Raw genomic sequence first — 20,752 nt, 5'->3', positions numbered from 1 at the left:
TAGAATCAAACACAGTTATCCTGAGTTATGTTTGATCAGCCCCATCCCCCTGCTGACATTTTCTCCTTGCTCCTGTCAGCATCACTATGACCACTTCATGTTGCCAAGCAACAGAACCTGCAGAGATAGATGAGATCATACACCTTTGAGCTTGTTTCTGATTGGTCAGTTTCCAGGAAGTGGACCCTGGGCTGTATAACACTAGTTCAGCTGAACAGAGTGAGAGCAGTAAAGCTGCTTTGTCACTTTTACCAAAACTGTGTGTGTTTCTATGGGAGCAGAGAAGCCTTTAATGATCACATTTATGCTGAGTGACAAAGTCTTCCTTTTCCTCAAAGATAATTGGACAAATTGGGTCTTTGTTCCTCCTCAACCTTCACAAACATTCATACAAACAATCTGAATAAGCCTCAATTTGACAAATCCATTATATATAAATAAGAATTTGGACATGCCACTGTGCTCCACCCTCAAAGTCTGACTCCAAGGTTTTACACCATCATCATCTTGAGCAGCTTCCTGGCTCCTCCCACCTCAGATTAGGGCTGAAAGCTGATTGGACTTGGTACTTAGTGGACCAGTGTGGAGGGTTAGGAGTTATTGAAATTTGAGAAATGTTATAATGCTGATCAAAGTTGTCTTTGAATAGAACCAAATGGTTCATGTGCTTTTTCTTTGAGAGAACTGAATATTACTCCTAGTGGACCTGGCTCCACAGGCACTGATAACCAGAACTGGGTTGTTACAGTCTTAGGGGTCCCAACTTCACGGAACAGGTTTAGCCACTCCCAGGCCCAGGGCCTTCCTGTGTGGAGTTAGGGGATCCCTGTGGGTTCCCTCTGGCTACTTTTTGCTTCCTCCCACAGTCCAAGGACCTGCACCTTTAGGTTCATTGGAGACTCTAAATGACCTGTAGGCGTGAATAGTTGTGTCTATATGTTGAATTATTAATATCTATCAGCATCAGAACACACTTACACCAGCGAAGCCGTGGTGACTTCACCTTTGTGAATATCTAGAAAACTGTTTGTTCCTCCGTTACTGATGTTTTGGTCCCCTCAATTTTCCACAGATCTTCCTGTCACTTCCTGGAGACTATTGGTCTGGGTGAAGAAAGCAGGTGCACCTAAGCAAATAACAAATGATGCAACTCCTTCAGTTGGAGAAATTGCTGTTATTTAGACAGGTGTTGACCAACCACAGGACGTTAGAATTTTAGGTGGCAGGATTTCCTCAAGAGAACGATCTGATGACCTTCAGTTCAGAGTCTGTGGACAAGAAAAAGTTCAGAGGAAATTTAAAAAATAGTTAGTGTGACCCATTTACTTGGAGTATATCAAGAACAGCAGCTCATTGGTCACTTAATGAACTGATTAACAAACAAATAATTTATGTCACTGAATGACTGAAATATCTGTTTGAAGGATGTCAGTCACGCAGGAGGCTCGTTCAGACTAGTTCAAATAATGCAAATAGTCGGCAAGCAACACATAGCTGATTAACAGGTGCTAAGGTGACCCTTCAGCTTTGAGCATGTCCCTGGAGCTTTAAGGATCAATTCCACACCAGCATGAAAACACAACAGAAGCACAGCTAGTGTGATTAAGGCCAGATCAGGTCTCTCCAAAAGCAGAAAAGTCCCACCTGATCCAGCTCTTGAGAGTGTTTGCTATAGATGAATATAAAATTCAGGGTAAGGCTAAATTCATGACACGAGTCAACAGAATGGGTTATATTCTTCTTCTATAGGGACAATGTTTTCATATGGTGGTGTTTCCAGTTTGTTGCGTTTTTGTGTTCTTGTGAGTGTGCTGGTCTTTTACTTGTTTCCATAAAATGTAAAAAATATGGTTTTCTCATAATGAAAAGATAAAAACATGCAAAAACATTTTAATTTGTAATCCAAATGACACATTTACAAGGATTGACGATAATAGCATGTCAGTTTGTGTAAGCACAGCCAAAAGAAGAACAAGAGAAAAATTCAGTCTGTACAGCTTCAGTTTACAGTTTCTAGAGAACACAAATCCTCAGCAGAAACACAACCTTTTAGTCCCAGTATCAACAAGTGTCTTTGCTACCAAACCAGGAACAACAACTCCCTCCATCAGTTGCATGAGTCACACGGTGAAAAATAAACCATGGAGTATATCTAAAGTCGAAGAATACTGTACATAAATCCTCCGCAGAAAGAACATGGAGCTCTGCTGGAGAGCTCTGAGTGGGAAGACCCCCATACACCCCCTAAAACCTAAAACAACCTTTGAAGGATAATCTAACACCTCCTCATCTGCAGGGGCTCTTTGAAACCATAGTGTCACTCTCCTGCTGTGAAATCCACAACATGGTGGATCCCTGTCACTTCAAAAAAGAGGAGAGTCAGAACACCCCCCAGGAGCCACTGTCACCACAGGTCAGACCATCAACACCCAGAGCTGCACAGGAGAGACATGTGTCTGTTGCTTCCTCCTCCGACGGACCTCCATCCAGTCACACACACACACACACACACACACACAGGTAACAAGGTGAACACACACACATGCACTCGTTAGCATTACAAAGCTCCAGTTGAGGCCGAGCTCAAAGCGACAGAATCAGGACTGAACACAATCAAAGAATGTACAAAAGGCACGTTTGACCTAAGAGCTCCTGAACTGTCAGATTCGAGTGATGATGAGCATCATGGCTGCTCTACCATCACGGTCCCCTTTGAGCCCCCTGCTGTTTGCTTGGGAGCTAATATTCCGATGATGAGGTCTGTAGCCTGAACGCTCTTTGTTGCTGGGCCTAGCTCTGCCCACAATCAATGCAGTTCTCAGTCTTTACAAGCTGTTCCTGGTAAAACACAAGACTCCACCAAAACCCCGTCTGTAGCCCATGTCATGTGTCCCTAACCCCACCCACACCCTTGCTTCTGAGCAGGGGTGGGGTGGGTGGTGGGCAGTGCTTGGTGGAGGCTCAGGGCACTAATCCTCCCCTCCACCGTACAGGTCGGCCAGCTTGCGGAAGCGTGGCCCCCAGTCGCCAAGGTAATCGTAGTCCTGGTCTCCGCAGCTGGAAGACGAATGAAGGGAGCTCAGGGAACCGGCAGTGGAGCCGCTGCCCTCGTAGTCAAACACCAGCAGGGAGTCGTAGGGGGGGGCTGTAGGGTCATTATCTGCTGCCTTCAGGCCCTGCAGAGACAGGGGACGGCACAGACAGAGAGGGGGGTGAGAAAAGACCAGGCTCTTTGTGTGTGTGTGTGTGTGTGTGTTGAGATGGACATCAGGGACAGGGAAGGAGGGAAGGGATTATGGGTAGGATTTGGGTCAGTGACTCAATTAACCCCCCCCTACCTCTGCTCTGTTTTCTCTCTGAAAACAGATCAGATGTCAGGTGGCTTGGTTGTGGGTCCATGTGAGCGGGGTTTGGTGAGCTAACCAGGTAACCTGACAGGTGTGTGTAGCCCTACCTCGTGAATGAAGTCACCGATGTCTCCGGGGTGGGGGGCTGCCGAGCGGACGGGGTACTGGTGGTCAAAATGAAGCGGACGCTCGTCCAAACGTCTGATACCCACTTTAACACAATCTGGGTCCAGAGCATCAGGCTGCTGCAACTGACTCAGGTCATAGTCCTGAATGCACACAGACACACAACACACAGCCAATGGAGAGACACAACAGAGAGATGGACACACACACAGAGGCAACAGAGATGCAGACACACAAAAACAAATAAAAGGACAAACACAGACACACAACAGAGAGACATTGAAACAAAATGGAAAGACAGACAGTGGAGACACAAACACACACATGTTGGTGTCACAGTTGTTGAGTCAAGAAAATCTTATTTTGACAGTGCAACATCACACACTCTCACCTGCTGATGTTGTTGTGTGTGTGTTGTCTTTATCTGTGTATGTTTGTGTGCATGTGTGTGTACCTGGTCCTCTTCCCCCCCCCCCTCCTCGTCGTACTTCAGGATGTTGTCCCTGACGTCGTCCTCGGGGTCGATCAGCAGCTGTTTGGCCTGACGCTCTTTGTCCCTCCTCTTCATCCACATGACAAACAGCAGAACCAGGACTGCAGGAGACGAGGAAGACAGAGACCGGGACTGAGACCGGGACAGAGACCAGGACTGAGACCAGGACAGAGACCAGGACCACACAGAAACCTGGAGGGCTCTACAACGGCCACAGTGATTTTGTTCTGAGTTAATATGAAGGTTGACTGACGTCAGTTTGTTTCTCACCAGAAGTGACTCAGACTTCATCAGTGAGCTTCCAGCTTGTCTTCATCAGACTTGATTGATTTAAGGATCTTTCCGAATGGTTAGCTCTGTACCAGCTGATTGAGGTTAACATGCATTACAGTGAACTTCACTGGTCCAGAGGACCCTGAAGACCTGCAGGAGACATGATGAAGGTTCCTCTGAGAGCAGCTGGAGTTGATGGTCACCTGATCAGAGCTTCAGTGAAGACCACAGCTTAGATCTCTGACAGTTATATTCCTTTGTTCCACAGACACAGCAGACAGTGGAGAACATCATCTCCCACAGCATGAGGTCCCTTAGAACCCTCACTGACCAATAAGGGATGGTCATTGTGTCATATGATCTGAGATCTGATAAGACAACACAACCAGCTGCTGTTGTTTCTCTGCTCCTACAGAGGACAATGGACTTCTGAGCAGGTTTTGCTGGACCTGCACAGTCCAAGACTTTATTTAAGGAACCAGGAGTGAACAGGATCAGCTGCTGCAACACAAAATCCGAGGAGGTTTTAAAACCACAGGAGCTACAGCAGCGTTAGCAACATGAACTCACACATACACAAAAACTTGCACACACTCTCTCAGATACCAAACCTCTTCCAAGGCTGGAATTTATTTCAGAGTTAGTGTTGAATATTAGTGTCTTAATTATAATTCATTTCTGATAATTGATGACCAGACTGGACAGTGCTGTGGGCGAGCGATCAGCTATGAAGCAAAGAAAAGTCTCTGTCCTCTCTTTCCACCAGCTTTTACATAGTATGTTGCTGTAGCAACAGTCAAATTGCAGCCCAGAAACTTGACTTATCAAACTCACTCATCATGTTCATCATCCTGCTGGACTTCACCAGACCGTGTTCCACAGGACCGGACCTGGTGGTCAAACCTGGTTTGGATCTGAAACTTGTCAAAAACTTGTTCCTGCAGATTCCCCTCAGGGGCTGCAGTCTTAAGTGTGTGTCATTTTCTCAGTGTGTGTATGTGTATGTGTGCGTGTATGAGGTTTACCTAGCAGTATAATGATACAGATGAGGATGGCGATGATGGCACCAGTTCCCAGTCCGGCGGCGATGATCCGCTCCATGTCCACACAGTCGCCGTGGTGATCACACTGACAGACCTTCACTCTCAGGTGAGACGTGTTGGACATGGGCAGGTTTCCAGAGTCTGTGATCATGACGGGAATCTCATAAAAGCCGCTGGTCAAGAAGCCGATCCTCAGCTGGAGCTGGGCGTACTCGCCTGAGGGACGGACAGATACATGTGTCGTACTGGGTCTCTGTAGGACTGTTGTAGTCTGTGGAGCTGCTAATTCAAGCAACACAAGTGACTCTCAATAGCTTTTCCCACAGAATGACATCACATGCTACAACTGCCAGTCCCATAGAAACAGATACCAACCACCAAGTCCCTGATCCCTACAACACCAGACACCTGAGACCATAGTCCTGACTGACACCCAGTCAAACCGGGAGGTGTCACCCGATGGAGCAATACAAGGTTGGGCCAAAGGCCTGGATGGGCTAGACAGGAATAAACTGAAACGGACTGGATTGGACAGGACTGCCTGAGTGACACTGTTCTCAGGTCCCTAGTGTCTGGTCCAGTGAGCTCTTACTGACCATTGAGGCGACTCAGAGTCCAGTTGCGGCGGACGTCTGATGGTCGACCAGCCAGTTCAAAGGCAAAGGGACCAGCGTTGGGGTTCAGATCAGGGTCGTTGGCTGTGATGTTGATGCCGGTGCGATCTGGTCTCTCACACATCTCCACCTCCGATGGCAACACGTGAGGCGCATTGTCATTGATGTCCAGCAGATAGATTTGAAGTGTCCCTGTCCCGCTGGCCGGGGGAACACCTGGACACAATGATGTCACATAGAGCACAGACTAAATACGAACACTAGATTCATCCATAATAGTCCTCTACCAGCCACCAGAAACTGAGCAGCTTGGAGGTCAGAGAGATGTATAGATGAAGGACAGGATGGAACAAGACAGAGGGACACTGCTTCAATCATATCCTTGATCTTGTTCTAACATTGGCATTGAAATTGACAAGCTAACAATTTTTCCTCAAAACTCCATTTTGATGGACCATTACCTCATGTTTATCTGAAGATGCTGGCTAAATTTAAAGAGAACATTCTGTCATCATTCCCAACAATGCCACATCTAAACTCAAATGAGGATTTCTCCCATACACAGGTTCATGACCTCGTGATTAGCACTATGGCCACAATGTGTTCAAATCTTGATGATGCCACCCCTCTCAAAAAGAAAGTAACAAAACAGAGGAAGCTGGCTCCCTGGTATAATTCTCAGAATCGTACCTTAAAGCTGACGTCATGGAAATTAGAAAGAAAATGGCGTTCCAGCAAATCAGAAGAGTCTCACAGAGCCTGGGAAGAAAGCTTAAAAATTGATTAAAAAAAGCTCTCCGCAGTGCTAGAAGTTCATATTACTCAGCACTCATAGAAGAAAACAAGAACAACCCCAGGTTTCTCTTCAGCACTGTAGCCAGGCTGACAGAGAGCCATAGCTCAGTTGAACCAGTGATCCCTCAGGTCTCAGTAGCATAGTCTCTCTGTTGTCTCTCCCTGTTGGCTGTGTGTTGTGTGTTTGTGTATGTTCAGGAGTATGACTTGAGTCAGCTGCAGAAGCCTCTTTAAAGATATTTTCTACTCAATTGAGCTGTTTATTCTAGATCTGATCAATTTGAAGTTAGCTTTGGGTTATGTAGCTCAGACTGTTAAGACCACAGTCATCAAACCCCAGCTTAAAAAGCCAAATCTTCATCCAGATGTTTTGGCCAATTATTGACCCATATCTAACCGCCCATATCCAAAATCATTGAAAAAGCAGTTGCAAACCAATTACAAGATCCTCTGCATAGGAATGATTTGCTTACAGCAAAGAAACAGCGCTGGTTAAAGTCTCCAATGAAATTCTAATGGCTTCAGACAATGGATCAGCCTCCACCCTTCTCTTAGATCTCAGTGCTGCATTCGACACCATAGATCATAATATTTTACTACAGAGACTGGAACATGAAATTGGAATTAAAGGAACTGCACTAAGGTGGTTCAAATCCTACTTATCAGATAGACATCAGTTTGTTCATGTTAACAACAGCTCCTCCTCATGTACTGCAGTCAGTTATGGAGTCCCATAGGGTTCAGTACTTGGACCAATCCTCTTCACTCTTTATCTGCTTCCTCTAGGCAACATTATTCGAAAACACAGCATCAAATTCCACTGCTATGCAGACGATACTCAGCTGTACCTATCAATGAAGCCAAATGAAGTCACTCAGATAGTCAGACTGCAGGCATGTCTTGAAGACATAAAAGTCTGGATGACCCAAAATTTTTTACATCTAAATTCTGACAAAACGGAAGCTGTTGTACTCGGCCCTAAGCACCTCAGAGGAATGCTATCTAATCATCTAATCAGTCTGGATGGCATTAGTTTGGCTTCCAGCTCCACTGTAAGAAACCTTGGAGTAATTTTTGACCAGGACATGTCCTTTGTCCCTGACATAAAACAAGTTAGTAGGGCAGCTTTCTTCCACATGAGAAACATTAGGAAAATCAGAAATATCCTTTCTCAGGATGATGCAGAAAAATTAGTTCATGCATTTGTTACTTCTCGACTGGACTACTGTGACATTACTATCTAGATGTCCAAACAAATCTCTGAAAGGCCTTCAGTTGATTTAGAAAGCTGCTGCACAAATATTAACAGGAACTAGGAAAAGAGATCACATCTCTCCTGTTAGCGGCTCTTCATTGGCTGCCATCAGGCTCCTCTTCTATGGAACCAACTTCCATTTTCGGTCCGGGGTTCGGGCTCTTTAGCAATTTTCAAGACCAGGCTTAAAAGTCTCCCCCTCTCAACCCAACTGGTGGAGGCAGATGCCACCCCCCCAAGCCTGTTTCTGCCTCTTAAAGTTTTTCCTGCTCTTAGGGGGATCTGTTGCATCTCTTAAATAATCTAGACCTATTCTATATGTAAAGTGCCTTGATGTAACTTTGTTATGATTTGGCACGTTATAAATAAATCTGATTTGTTTTTCTGTACTGTGGTAGATCTCACCGCTATCAGATGCCATGAAGGTCACATTGTACTGATTGTTCTTCACATAAGGAGACTCTCGGTCCAGGACGGCAATGGTGGAAATACGACCACTGACTGGGTCAATTTCAAGCCAGTTAGCCGGATCATACAATTTGGAGTACCTGGAGACAGAGACAGACAGGAGGAGAGAGACAGAGCGAGCGAGCAGAAACCTCAGCATGACATTCAGAGACACACATTTCTGAGCTGAACCTATTTCCTGTAGCTTTGACCAGAGAGCAGATGTCCTTCACCCCAGGGGACAAAGTCTTACCGGACAATTTGATATTTGAAGTGGTCGGGCTCCTGGGCCGTGAAGGTGGTGAGCAGAGACCCAGCAGGAAGTCCCTCCTCCAGTTTGATGGACTTGGGGTTGGGGCTGAATTCTGGACTCTCGTTGGTATCTAGGATTTGAATAGAGACAGTTGCCGTGGACTGACGATGAGGGGGGATTCCCTGGACCAATGAAACTTCATTCTCTGCCTCCACCGTCAGCGTGAAGGTGCGGGTGAGCTCGAAATCGATTGGCTGGACAGAGCAAGGGATATATGTCATGAAACTCAACACAAACAGAACCAGAACAGCAGAACCTGAACACGTCCCATGATTCATTGGGCAGGAGCAATGAAGACCACAAGACCACAGACGAGCTATGAGACCAAACGGGAGGTCTGACCTTCATGGTCCACAAGGACTACAGTGGACAAGCTCCTCATCAGCGGCCAGACAGAGTGACATACACATGGACACATACTTCCCTGTTCAACAGGTCCAGTGGACTAACAGATCTAACGTGTCCAACAGGTCCTACAGGATCAGCAGCCCTGATAGGGCCGGCTGTATGTCTCCCTGTGTTTGTCAGCTGGTCCAGTAGCTGGTCTGCAGTCCGTCAGCCTTGAATGTGAGTAGGGGCCAATTCCCACCTTGACCACCGTGAGTAGACCCTCATTGGTGCTTGGGTCTGTGGGGACGGAGAAGCGTCCTGTCGAGTCTCCGTCGATGATGCGATACACAGCACTCCAAGACGGAGTGTGAGGCTGGTCTTTGTCCGTCACCGTCAGGTTGGACACAATCACATTTACTCTGTTCTCATGGACCTCCCCAAAGAACTGGAGGGGGCAAATAAGGACAGGGGAGGATTCAGTGTGCAAGTGTGTGTATGTGTGTTTGTCTGTGTGTGGACCTACTGCATCTGTGGTGAACTCTGGGGGATTGTCGTTGATGTCACTGATCCGGATCACAGTGGTTGCCGTGTTTGACAAACCATATGTGGGGGTTCCCTCCATATCAGTGGCCTGGATGATCAGCGTGTACTGGGTGACTTTCTGGGGTCAGAGGTCATAATCATCATAATCATCATCATCATCCATCTTCATCATTATCATCATCACCATCTTCGTTATTGACACACACCTCCCGATCGAGGCCCGCTGCCACAGTGATGATGTCACCAGTTCTGTTGTTGATGGTGAACATGTTGGAGGAGGGGCTTTGAGGATTCTGAGAGAGGATCTTGTATCGCAGCATCCCATTGGCTGTTTTGGGATCATCTTTGTCCACTGCTGTCACTGTCATCACAAAGGATCCTGGGAAAAAAGGGAGGGGGTCAGGTGTCACTGGGTTATTTGTGTTTGTGTGTGTGTGTGTGTGTGTGTGTGTGTGTGTGTGTGTGTGTGTGTGTGTGAGTACCTGGTTTGGAGCCCTCGGGTACGGAGCCATTGAACGTTGTGTGTGTGAACTCCGGCCTATTGTCGTTCTGGTCTATGACGTTGATGACAATGTCGATGGGGTTCTCCACCTGGTTCCCATTCAGGTCCACGGCGTGAGCACGTAGCTGTAAACACACACAGTCATAAACAGAAGGAGGCGTTGTGATCAGTCGGCTTTGTGGATTCTGGCTCAGTCGCTTCTTCTCAAGGAGCTGAGCTACGTCCAGTTTTATAAATATTGATCAGATGGATCTCATGCTGATGAGCTGGTGCAGCTCTAGACACCCCCTCTGTCCCAGAAACAGGGTAAGAGACACAGAAAGGCAGAGAGAGAGATACACAAAGAAAGCGAGACAGACTGACAGAGCGATATAGGGACGTAGAAAAACTGGTCCTCAGGAGCTCTTACATGGAAGTTGGAGATATGCTCCCTGTCCAGAGGTTTGGTGACGGACAGCTGGCCTGAGATTGGGTTGATGATGAAGATGCCAGTGGGGGGCTGGTCGGCGCCGGGGCCTGTCACACTATAACGCAGCATCCGGTTCTTGTCCCTGTCTGAACGGATCTGAAGCAGAGACAGAGAAGTCTACATATGTGAGTGTAAGGAAAGATGGGCAAAGTGCTTGGAACCTGAGTCAGGAGAAGACAAAGTGTTTTTTTAGTGTGGTGTGGACCTTGGACCTGTAAACCTTTACACTTTACGTGTCTTTAAACATTCAGACAGTTTGCAGTGCTTATGGGAGCCGGCTCACAGGCAGCTTCCTGTTCATTCTACATTTTGTCTGTCTGGTCTGGAGAGTCCACAGACTGTCTCAGACTGGCCAGTCGCCTTCAGAGGGCTGAAAGCTGCTTTTACTCTTATCGTCTGAGCTCCTGGAAACTGTCAGGCTGGATCAGGTCTGTGTGTGAATCTCACTCTGACGAGGTCCTCAGGGAACTGTCCACGTGAATTCTCAGGGACGTTGATAGGTGGAATGACCCAGTCCCTCTTCACTCGCCTCACAGTGCCATCGCCCCTGACAACCGGGCTGCGCCATGGAAACAAGATCACTGGTACCTGCTGAGTCAGTGTTGTATTATTGGGCTTTACCTGCAGAGACAGTAAACAAGTCTATTTTAGTCTCACACACACACACACAACCATCCAGCTGGGAGCTCTTGGTGATTCGGGGTATTTCTGACCTCATTCTAGAGGATTCATCCTTCCTCATAGTCTGATTAGTGACCACCACCTATCACTGTGTGACAATGATGTTGATGGTCATTGTGATGATGACAAGAAGTAGGAGGAGCGTCCCCTCCATTTGAGGTAGATGTTTCATCTCAAATTTTCCTTCCTTAACTAGAATCATGAAGAATTTCTTCAACAAAGAAGTGATTATGGCCTTAATCCCTCTGCTCCTCTTGCTCAACTGTGTCACATTATGCTGTGATGAACACACCGTTTCATTCACTGCACTTCCTTAAAGACATTTCATATTAAAAGCCTGGCAGGATTAGCATTTACAGGTCCTGTAAACACAGCAGAAGTACCCTGTGAGAAAGTATTCCTGTGTAGTAGTCTGCAGTGACACCACCTGCTTGTCTCCTGTTGTGGGATACTGACCTGATAAATCAGAATTCAGTCTGGTGTAAATGGTTATGGAACCTGTTAAAACTCTGCATCTGCTAACTGTGATTTTATATCTGCATACAGCATCATTAGAGGTGGAGTTTGCGGTGCGGGGGTCACAGTTGTACGACTGTATTCTACTCCCAATGTTTACCTTTGTAGGCCTCTTGCCATCTGGACGACCATGGAAGTGGACTCTGGTTTTCCAGACCTGTTTGGACAGCAGGTCTTGAGCATAGACCATCAATGAAGCGGTGTTCTGTTCCACCAGGCTGAGATGTCGCAACGTGTAGACCACGCCCTCCTCACTCACCCTGAAATCAGATGATTCTCCGACTTTGAACCAGACTGTCTTGTGCCCACAATCCTCGAAGCTAACTGTGGAGACAGACAGCTGTCAGACCACCATCACCCGTGTGTGTGTGTGTGTGTCTGTATTGTTACAAGGTTACATATAAATGTGCGCTTTGACTCAAAAAGTCAGATAGTCCCTCACTTTTGGCAACACAGTCAGAATGTAGGCCACCTGAGCCCCCAATCCCCCCTGAATTATAGCTCCCCCACTGACAGAGAAAGAAAGACAGACAGAAATGATCTGGCCCAACAACAAGAGACGACCACTGATCTTCTCCTGAACCTGCTCACACTGACATCAACTTATTTCCTCTGTGTTAATGAAGCCATTCACAGCCCCCCACCCACCCAGACACCAGACTATAGCCTCATCCCAAAACGCACTCCAAATCTGACCAGAGTCCTGGTCTTGAGTGAAGGAGTTGGTGGAGGAGGGGCTTTGCAGGAGTGAAGTAGGTCAATCCCCTGCATGTGTGTGTGGGGGGTGTCCATGGTTGAACGCTGACCAGCAGCATGAGGTCGAATTACAGACACTCACTGCCTTAATAAGAAGGATGCAAGGTCAGTGATTCACAGGAAGTACACGATACACACAGACACACAGCTGGCTGGATAAACTTTGCATTCTCCTTATTATTTTGTTTCTCGCCATAGCAACACAACCAACTCTTCAGACTGTTCCTGGTGGACAGGACAGTCTTAGCATCTATGCTCATCTCATAATTGTAAACCAAGACTGATATAAACAAAAATCCTTGTGTCAGCTGAATTCTTGCAGCGTTACACGTTGTGGTAAGAAATATCCAGCATTGCTCATGATGAGAATCAGACCTCAGTAGCCCAGAGAGGATGATCCAGCAGACAGGGTGACCCAGTCTGTGCTGATCTCCACCCCTGACCTCCTTTCCTTCACGGCTCATCCCCCAGACACTCTGTCTGTTCTTACTTCAGGCCCTCCCTCCATCCTCACCCCTCTCATTAATAATTCACTTCTAGTCCGATTAAATAATTAACAGCTCTCAGAGTCTTAAAAGACGATTTAGTCCAGCTGCACAGCAACAGCATGAAAACACTCCAGACTCACAGGAGACAGTGGTAACCTCCAGCTTTAGCTGCAGTTGGCCACAGTTATCTGTCTAAACTGTCAAAAGAGTGGCTCCTGATCAGACCTCAGCAGAGCTTGATGACGAGCTGATCATTTGATTCAGGTGTGTTGGAGCAGGGAACATCTAAAACATACAGGACAGTAGCTCCCCAGGACCGGAGTTGGAGACCTCTGGTCTAAACTAAGCTACAGATGATTTAGCGTCAGCACGCTGCTCCTCAATTAGAGTCTGGGTGGGGCGACTACACCTGTAACTATGTCAAGAACACTGGGACTGGTAGGCAGGCAGAGGACAGTTCTCAGTGTCTTTAATACAGTCTAAGGGTCAAACCCAGTAGTAAAGCAGTCAAAACAGGCAGCGATACAAAATAAATAGAGGAAACTGAAAAACACAGAGATGAGTCAACAAAATACACATGACACATGACAGACCCTGACACACTATGGTAACTGGACAACTGTCAGTGACGGCAGCTAAAATGACTCAAATGCTACAGACTTGAAGCGTCTTTGTGTCATTGTCTTTGGAGCAGCTGTTATTTCAATGCTGTTCTGAGGTCAGAGCAGTCAGTGACTCTTATTCCACTTCCTGTATGCCAAGAAGGAGCAGAGCATCGCAACAGGAAGTACATTTAAAATCCAGTGACCAATCATCATGCTGACATAAGGGCTCTGACATATGTGTGTGCGTGTGTGTATACTGACTGTTGAAGACAGCCTGTCCTTTTCCCAGATCTCCATCTTGGATGATCACATACTCTTCATGTGTGAACCCTCTTGTGCATGGCCGCACTGCCTGTTTCCTTGACAACAAACGTACAGTCTTTTCACCATGGGCTACCTGCAGTTGAAATAGAGAGAGATTTTTTACATTTTTTTAATTAAATAAAAAAAAATAAATAAATAAATCAACTGTCTAAAAACTGTAACAGTCAGTAAAATGGATTCCCAGAAACTTAAATGATCTCATGACATTTCCGAAAAGCAGCTCATCATCGTAGTGATGCCACACTACAAAATGTTTCCTCATCCTTCATCAGTTTGTAATAATTGAATCTATTTTACACAAACTGTTAACACAGAACAGTAACATAATTTGCTGCTTTCTCCATTCTGTTTCCCCTGATCCGGTTTGGGTTAACTGTAATCCACAGCCAATTTTGCCCTCCAAGTGCGACACCGTAAACAATCCACAGTGGAAGTTAGGAAGTTCTTTGAAGTGAAACTGCTTTAAATCCATCCAGAACAAGGATTTCCACAGTCCCAGTCCACTTAACTGGCTCAAGATAGTGCATGTCAGCGGTCTCCCCACCAAATCAGCTCTGCTCTTCAGAGGGATACTAGTCCTCTGAGCCTCTTCCTGCTCCTCTTTGTGTTAACTCTAACGGGTGACTGTAGAAACCGACAGCATGCTGACAAACAGCAGCATGGTCACCGAGCTCCTGTCTTGTGTCGGAATCTCTTAGGAAGATGGGATGTCCATCTGGGCCACATTTTGAAGAGCAGAGCCCTGAGCTGAGACATGCAGCAGGTCAATTGAAACAGACTGTTTCAATGCAAGTGTTTCAGTGTGACACTGATGCAAAGAAACCAGCAGGGACTTTTTAACACTCTTGAATCCACATCAGTGAGGAAGCCACAGAGTCTTCATCACCTTCACTCTCCTCTGACTGTGGACTCTCATGCGGAATAGAAACTTTTTTCACTTTACTAGCAGACTGAAACTTTATCCTTGTTCTGAGATTCTGCCTCCTTTCTCAGTGTGACTGTTAATACCAGACTTAGCAACACCAGACCCAGTAATCTCAGACCTAGACCCAGCAACACTCCACTACCAACAATCGGACCAGTAGCACCAGAACCAGCAGCATTCATACCACCAATAACACCAGGAGCAGCAGCTGTCTGGACCAGAAGCATCAACAGCAGGCTGAAACTCAGCCTCAGCCTGATGTGAATTCTGTTTTCCCTCCTGTGAGCTCTCTGTACTTTGTTGTGAAATATATGTTGTTTTGGTTCAGGATCTGTCCCACAGTCCCTATGGACAGAATGATCTTTTTAGTCAGATTAACCAGGAGCACTATCGGCACTGAGGTACTTGTATCCCGGAGCTGTGCTCTAGAACCAGGAAGGGTTCTGATCAGATGTTGTATTCATTAAACTAGCCCTCATCACCTGAGGAGGATGGTGTGGTTGGGGCTTAGTCTTAAAGTTGTTATTTGTTTCTGGAGGTGCATGTTATTTCACTAAAACTATGCAATGTGCATGCATATTCACATACAACAACAATAATATTCATTTACTCATCTTCTTCCTCTGATCCATTTCTGGGTCACGGGGGGTTCTGGAGCCAATCCCAGCTCACACTGGGCGAGGGCGGGGTCACCCTGGCAGGCCTACAGTCCATCACAGGGCCATAATGATAATAATAAATAATAACAATAACTTTGGTAAATCAAGGATTTGAACTGTAATTTCTCACTCTCTCAAACTTGCAATCAGATATCTGTAAGTGTTTGTACTATTTGCACTATTACACACATATATATTTCTATATTTTCCATCAGTGGCACTCCAGATATGAAGAAACTGCCAGCTCAAGTTGCAGACAAAACTGAAGGTCTTACGGACTTCATACTTCATACACATGCCACTCTCCATTCAGGTCAATGAAATCCTGACCCTGGCTTTCCACAACTCGAATGAGCTGCTGAACACATATGTCACACCTCTGGTGTACACAGCAACTATGGAACGTTATAAAGTTTGGACACACTTTCCTATTCGTTTGAATGAGAAGGTGTGTCCAAACTTCTGGCCTGCACTGTATCTCAAGACTCATGCCGGTTAGAAACAAAATTTTGCACCCTTTGCACAGAGAGAAAGCAGAGAGAGAGGAATCTAACATACACACACACAAACTACAACTCGATACTCAGACCTTCACAGGCAGACTGGCCATCAGGCACATCAGTCCTGGACCAACAGGTTCCTGTCCCCATGGCCCAGGAGTGGACTCCTCTGAACCAGACCGCCTCTGGTGTGCTGTCGTATACACTCAGTCTTTTTTCAGAAACACTCAGATCCAGGTTGGGCTGCTGGTCTTTGGAGCTCACCACTATCTTAACTAGAGAGTAGATCACAGCCTAGTAGCTTAGTTTTACCTTAGCTACAGCTTTAACTCAGAACTGAACCACAACAGACTGAGCATCAGGACCACGATCAGCATCAGGACCACGATCAGCATCAGGACCACGATCAGCATCAAGACCACGATCAGCATCAGGACCACGATCAGAATCAAGACTACGATCAGCATCAAGACCACGATCAGCATCAAGACCACGATCAGCATCAGGACCACGATCAGAATCAAGACTACGATCAGCATCAAGACCACGATCAGCATCAGGACCACGATCAGAATCAAGCTTTCTCTGACCTAAAGTCTAACTGAAACCTCTCCCAAGACCAGATCCTAACCCTGAGCCCAGTGCACAACCTGGATCACAGCCCAACAACAGCAGCAGTCTCATCACAAAGAGAAATAAACCATCACATGCAAACACGCACGCATGCATGCATACCCACCCACACACACACACACACACACACACACACACACACACACACACACACACACACGGTGTTTGGATTAGGCGAGTCAGGCGCTTCCCTCTGGTGCGGGAGCAGGTCCGGGATCTGTCCATCGGCCACCGTTTTCGGGCCTGACTCCTAGCAAAAATGCAGAAATGAGGCGGATCCGGACCCGGTATTAACCGCACTGGCTCCGCTGCTCTCTGAACCTGGACCTTTGTTAGGATGAGAATCTCTATCCGGATCGATTGAGCTGCACTGTGCTGCAGCCGGTTTTTGGGAGCGGACTCCAAGTGAAATGAGCTGTTTTACCTGCAAAGCCGCCATCAGTAGCCAAACCCCCAGCGGACGCATCCTGTGTGTTCCCTGATCCGGCACAGTCCGGAGTCCTGGACGTCAGACTGTTAATTCTCCGTAAATTCCGGAGGCATGAGGCGTCCTCCCTCCGTCCCCCGGCCTGTCCGCGTCTGTCTCCTCAGACCAGCTCACAGACTCTCCAGTCCGCTTTAATGACTGGATGTCGGCCTCTCGCCGCCTCAGTGCCGCCCTCTACTGGAGAAGCTCACTGAGCCCGGAGGGGGGGTCACTGAGTCTGGATGGAGACGGAAGCCCATAAGTGGCTACATTTAAATGAGAATGTCTGAAAAGCATCATAACTCATGTTCTAAACTAAAATGATGATGATCATCTTCACAGTTTTTCTCCTGCTGTCACATGTTTATAAAATTACTATAATATTCAAATCAAATCAGAATTATTTATAACACCCTAAATCATAACAAAGTTACATCGAGGCACCTTACATATAGCGCAGGTCTAGATTATTTAAAGAGACCCAACAGATCCCCCCCATGAGCAGGAAAAACTTCCTTTAAGAGACAGAAACCTCGGGCAGACTTCATTTGACTCATTTTCAGAGACAGGTTTAATCACATCTTTTGGTCACTAGGCAACACAAACACACAAACTGATCAGAGCAGCTGGTCCAGACCACCGCTGATTTTCAGCAGGCTCGCAACGTCACGGTACAGCACCTGGATCCCAGCTATGAAACCTGGACTGAACCCAAAAGCACAAAGCGTCTGCTACAGGTACTGGTGTTCAACCTGGTCAAAAGCCTTCTCCTGGTCTATGGAAATAAGACCAGTGTCCATGTCCAATGAGCTGGAGAGTTCCAAAACATGCCAAATTAAAGTGACGTTGTCACTTATGATCCTGCCGGGCACACAGTAACTCTGGTCCACATGAAAGACCTCGGACATCACCTCTCTGAGCCTCCGGGCCAGAGCTTTGGCCAGGACCTTGTAGTTCCCACACAGTAAGGAGACCGGCCTCCAGTTCCTCAGGTCCTGCAGCTCACCTTTTTTGGGGAGCAGTGTTTGGGGCTCTCCTGCAGCTCTGAGGTAACAGCCCGGCTTGGAGACTCTCCTGGAACACCTCCAGCATGTCTGATCCCAGAGCAGGCCAGAAGGCCTAAATAATCATCAGCACAGTCACTTAATGTTGTACATAAAACATTTAAAAATGTCATCCTCTGTGCTTAACCATGTGGACCTGTCTCCTGTGGCAGACCATGTGCCACAGCTTCGGTGACTTACATCCCAATGGCACCATTCTGACGGGCCCGACCACCTGCCCGTACCTGGAAAGGCCTTTGGACAGGTTCTGGTTTTTAATGAAGGGGGGGATGTTACTGATTATTACCCTCTTGGTGGGGGTCTCCAGCAGCTGCACTGGAGTGAATGCTCCACTCACCATGACTTCCTTCTCTACCACCTGTTCCACCTTCCAAACCTTGTTTAGGAACAGAACCACCACTCTGTTCATCCTGGAGGCCAACCTCCTCCCCCACAGCCAGGGCGACCTCCTCCACGGTGTGCGGACACTCGGGCACCTTAACGCTGTGCTTCCACGACAGCCTGGAGAAGTCAGCGGAGTTCCCCACCATGCTGCAGGGACGGCCACCGGCCAGACAAAGCCCGGCTGGCAAACTCCCCAAAAAACACACAAGGACACCAAACAACAACTAACAAATAAACACACATTAAACAAACACCTTATACCCAACTACACTTCAACAAAACACAGAAATACAGACAATAAATATTGTTTTTCATCGAAGTTCGCTCTGACCACGTTCAGTCTCAGAGAGAGAGAGAGATGCTCAGTCCTTTCCCCAGCAGTCTAGGCCTATACAGTACAGGCCAAAGATTTGGACACACCTTTTCATTCAAATGAATAGGAAAATGTGTCCATACTTTTGGCATGTACTGTAGCAGCATACCCAGGGAGTAAGTGAGCTTTAACCTTTTAACTATAAGCTCAAGACCAGTTTTAAGCCTGGTCTTGAAAATTGTCTGCCTGCAGACCGATACTGGAAGTTGGTTCCATATAAGAACCCTACTCAAAATTCAAATTCAACATGAAGAAACTAAACCTTTATGTCTTCAGGACTCTCAGAACGGCCTGTGTTCGAGTGTAATCCAGAGCCCTTTGATGGGGTCAGCTGGACCCTTGGGTCCTGGTAGACCATTATCTTATCAATGTGATCAGAAGAACAGCAGTTGTTGGGGAGATGCTCAGCCATCCAGTGACAGACAGTCATCCATTAAAGCCAAACCTCCTTTGATCCTGATTCAATTCTTCCAGCTGAATGTTAGTAACTCTGTGAAATCAAACTTTAATGAGCTGGCAATGGTTTGAATCCATTCATCACACCGATCCAGAACGCTGCTTCCTGGTCTTCCAACACTCACACAGTCCGAGAACAGTTGCAGGTGACCCTGTAGGTATCAGGTGTGGTGCTGACAGTTACCTTCTGACCTTCTGTAAAACAGCTGAGGTCGTGAATGATGATGAATAAATAACAGTTCAGTTCCATTTCAGAGAGGAAATCAAATGATCTGAAATCCGTCATCCCGTCCATCCACCACAACCTCCTCCTCTCTGTCAGCTGACTTCTAGTTTTGTTACTGTCATCATCAGATCTGGAATTTTCTTCACTATTCAGGTAAATTTAATGTTTCTTCAGGTGCCTCTGGTGTTCTCAGAGAGACAGGAATTACACATGCAGAACAGGATCCCCACCCTGGCACTGTTGGACCTTTTGTGGCTCAGGAAGACCCACCCCCCCGCCATTCCTTCTTCCAGTCCCCCTCAGCCTCACCCTAACCCTAACCACCCTTCTTTGGGTTGCTATGAGTCTCCTGAATAAAATTCATCTTCACAACATCTCATTATGTTCAGTCATCCCAGGAATCTTATATAGACCAGGGTCCTGGTGGAATTTGGCACACTCCCTCAGTAGACCCGCCCACTGCTGACACCCTGTCTAACCCTAACCCTTGGGGGGAGTTGCTTTGGTCTCAGTGAACCAAATAAATCCAGTCCATTCATCCTGCTGGTGGTGGTGATCTGATCAGAACCTGGTCTGGACCTGTTGTGGGTCTGGTCTGCAGAAACCACAGGGAAGTTTCTGTTGTTGCTAGACGAATAAAGACTCACCCAGGTCAGCCTTATCCTAGTCTGGTACTAGGCTGCAGCTTTATCAACAGAGGAAAAGGAGCAGCACTGTCTGGTCCATTCAGACTGATGTATGACACTCATAAACACACCTGACTCGTGGCGTCAGGACTCTAATGGAGTCTGAAGGTAATGAGATTTTGCTCTGCTGGACTAATTGGGTCTCTTGTTAGTGATCACATTAGTGAGCAAGTAATTAATAACGTCTCAGGTTCAGTAAGCCTGATACTCCTTAGCACAGCGTTTAATGTGATGCAGTCTGTGTCTGTGGCGCCAAGCTGACACCAGGTTCAAGAGAAGATGGATTCCAAATGTCGGTGAGATGATTGGAGCAGCAGCTGTGGCCGACTGCAGACTTGAATTTTTTAAACCAACTCATTGAAAAACAGTTTCATTAAAAAACCCTCTAATCTTGTAAAACAGCTGTGCACTTTGCTTTCTCATAAATGCTTTTAAAACAAGAGGACACAGAGCATTTGTT

The 20,752-nt window shown here is 46.7% G+C and overlaps 1 protein-coding gene across 5 annotated transcripts; it reads right to left on the bottom strand.

The window, feature by feature from the left end:
- Positions 1-1,874: 1,874 nt before the first annotated feature.
- Positions 1,875-17,241, bottom strand: LOC115042302 (cadherin-2-like). 5 transcript variants are annotated; one of them, XM_029500433.1, is made up of 16 exons: positions 17,062-17,241; positions 13,858-13,993; positions 11,848-12,071; positions 10,998-11,171; positions 10,491-10,646; positions 10,062-10,206; positions 9,786-9,958; positions 9,560-9,697; positions 9,296-9,481; positions 8,647-8,900; positions 8,352-8,494; positions 5,879-6,112; positions 5,265-5,498; positions 3,928-4,067; positions 3,455-3,616; positions 2,970-3,176 (listed from the first exon to the last, which is right to left on the bottom strand). In XM_029500433.1, exons 1-16 carry the CDS (start codon positions 17,101-17,103, stop codon positions 2,970-2,972), a joined length of 2,748 nt encoding a protein of 915 aa, XP_029356293.1. In that variant the 5' UTR covers positions 17,104-17,241. The 5 variants fall into 5 exon arrangements, 3 of the variants coding, with proteins under 3 accessions (XP_029356292.1, XP_029356293.1, XP_029356294.1); XM_029500434.1 differs by having other exon boundaries at positions 9,296-9,697; positions 11,848-11,904; positions 12,007-12,071; XM_029500432.1 differs by having other exon boundaries at positions 1,875-3,176; positions 9,296-9,697.
- Between the last annotated feature and the right edge of the window lie 3,511 nt (positions 17,242-20,752).

Source organism: Echeneis naucrates, chromosome 4 (assembly GCF_900963305.1).
Source record: "Echeneis naucrates chromosome 4, fEcheNa1.1, whole genome shotgun sequence".
Classification (NCBI taxonomy): Eukaryota; Metazoa; Chordata; class Actinopteri; order Carangiformes; family Echeneidae; genus Echeneis; species Echeneis naucrates.
This window is presented reverse-complemented; position numbering and strand designations above follow the sequence as displayed.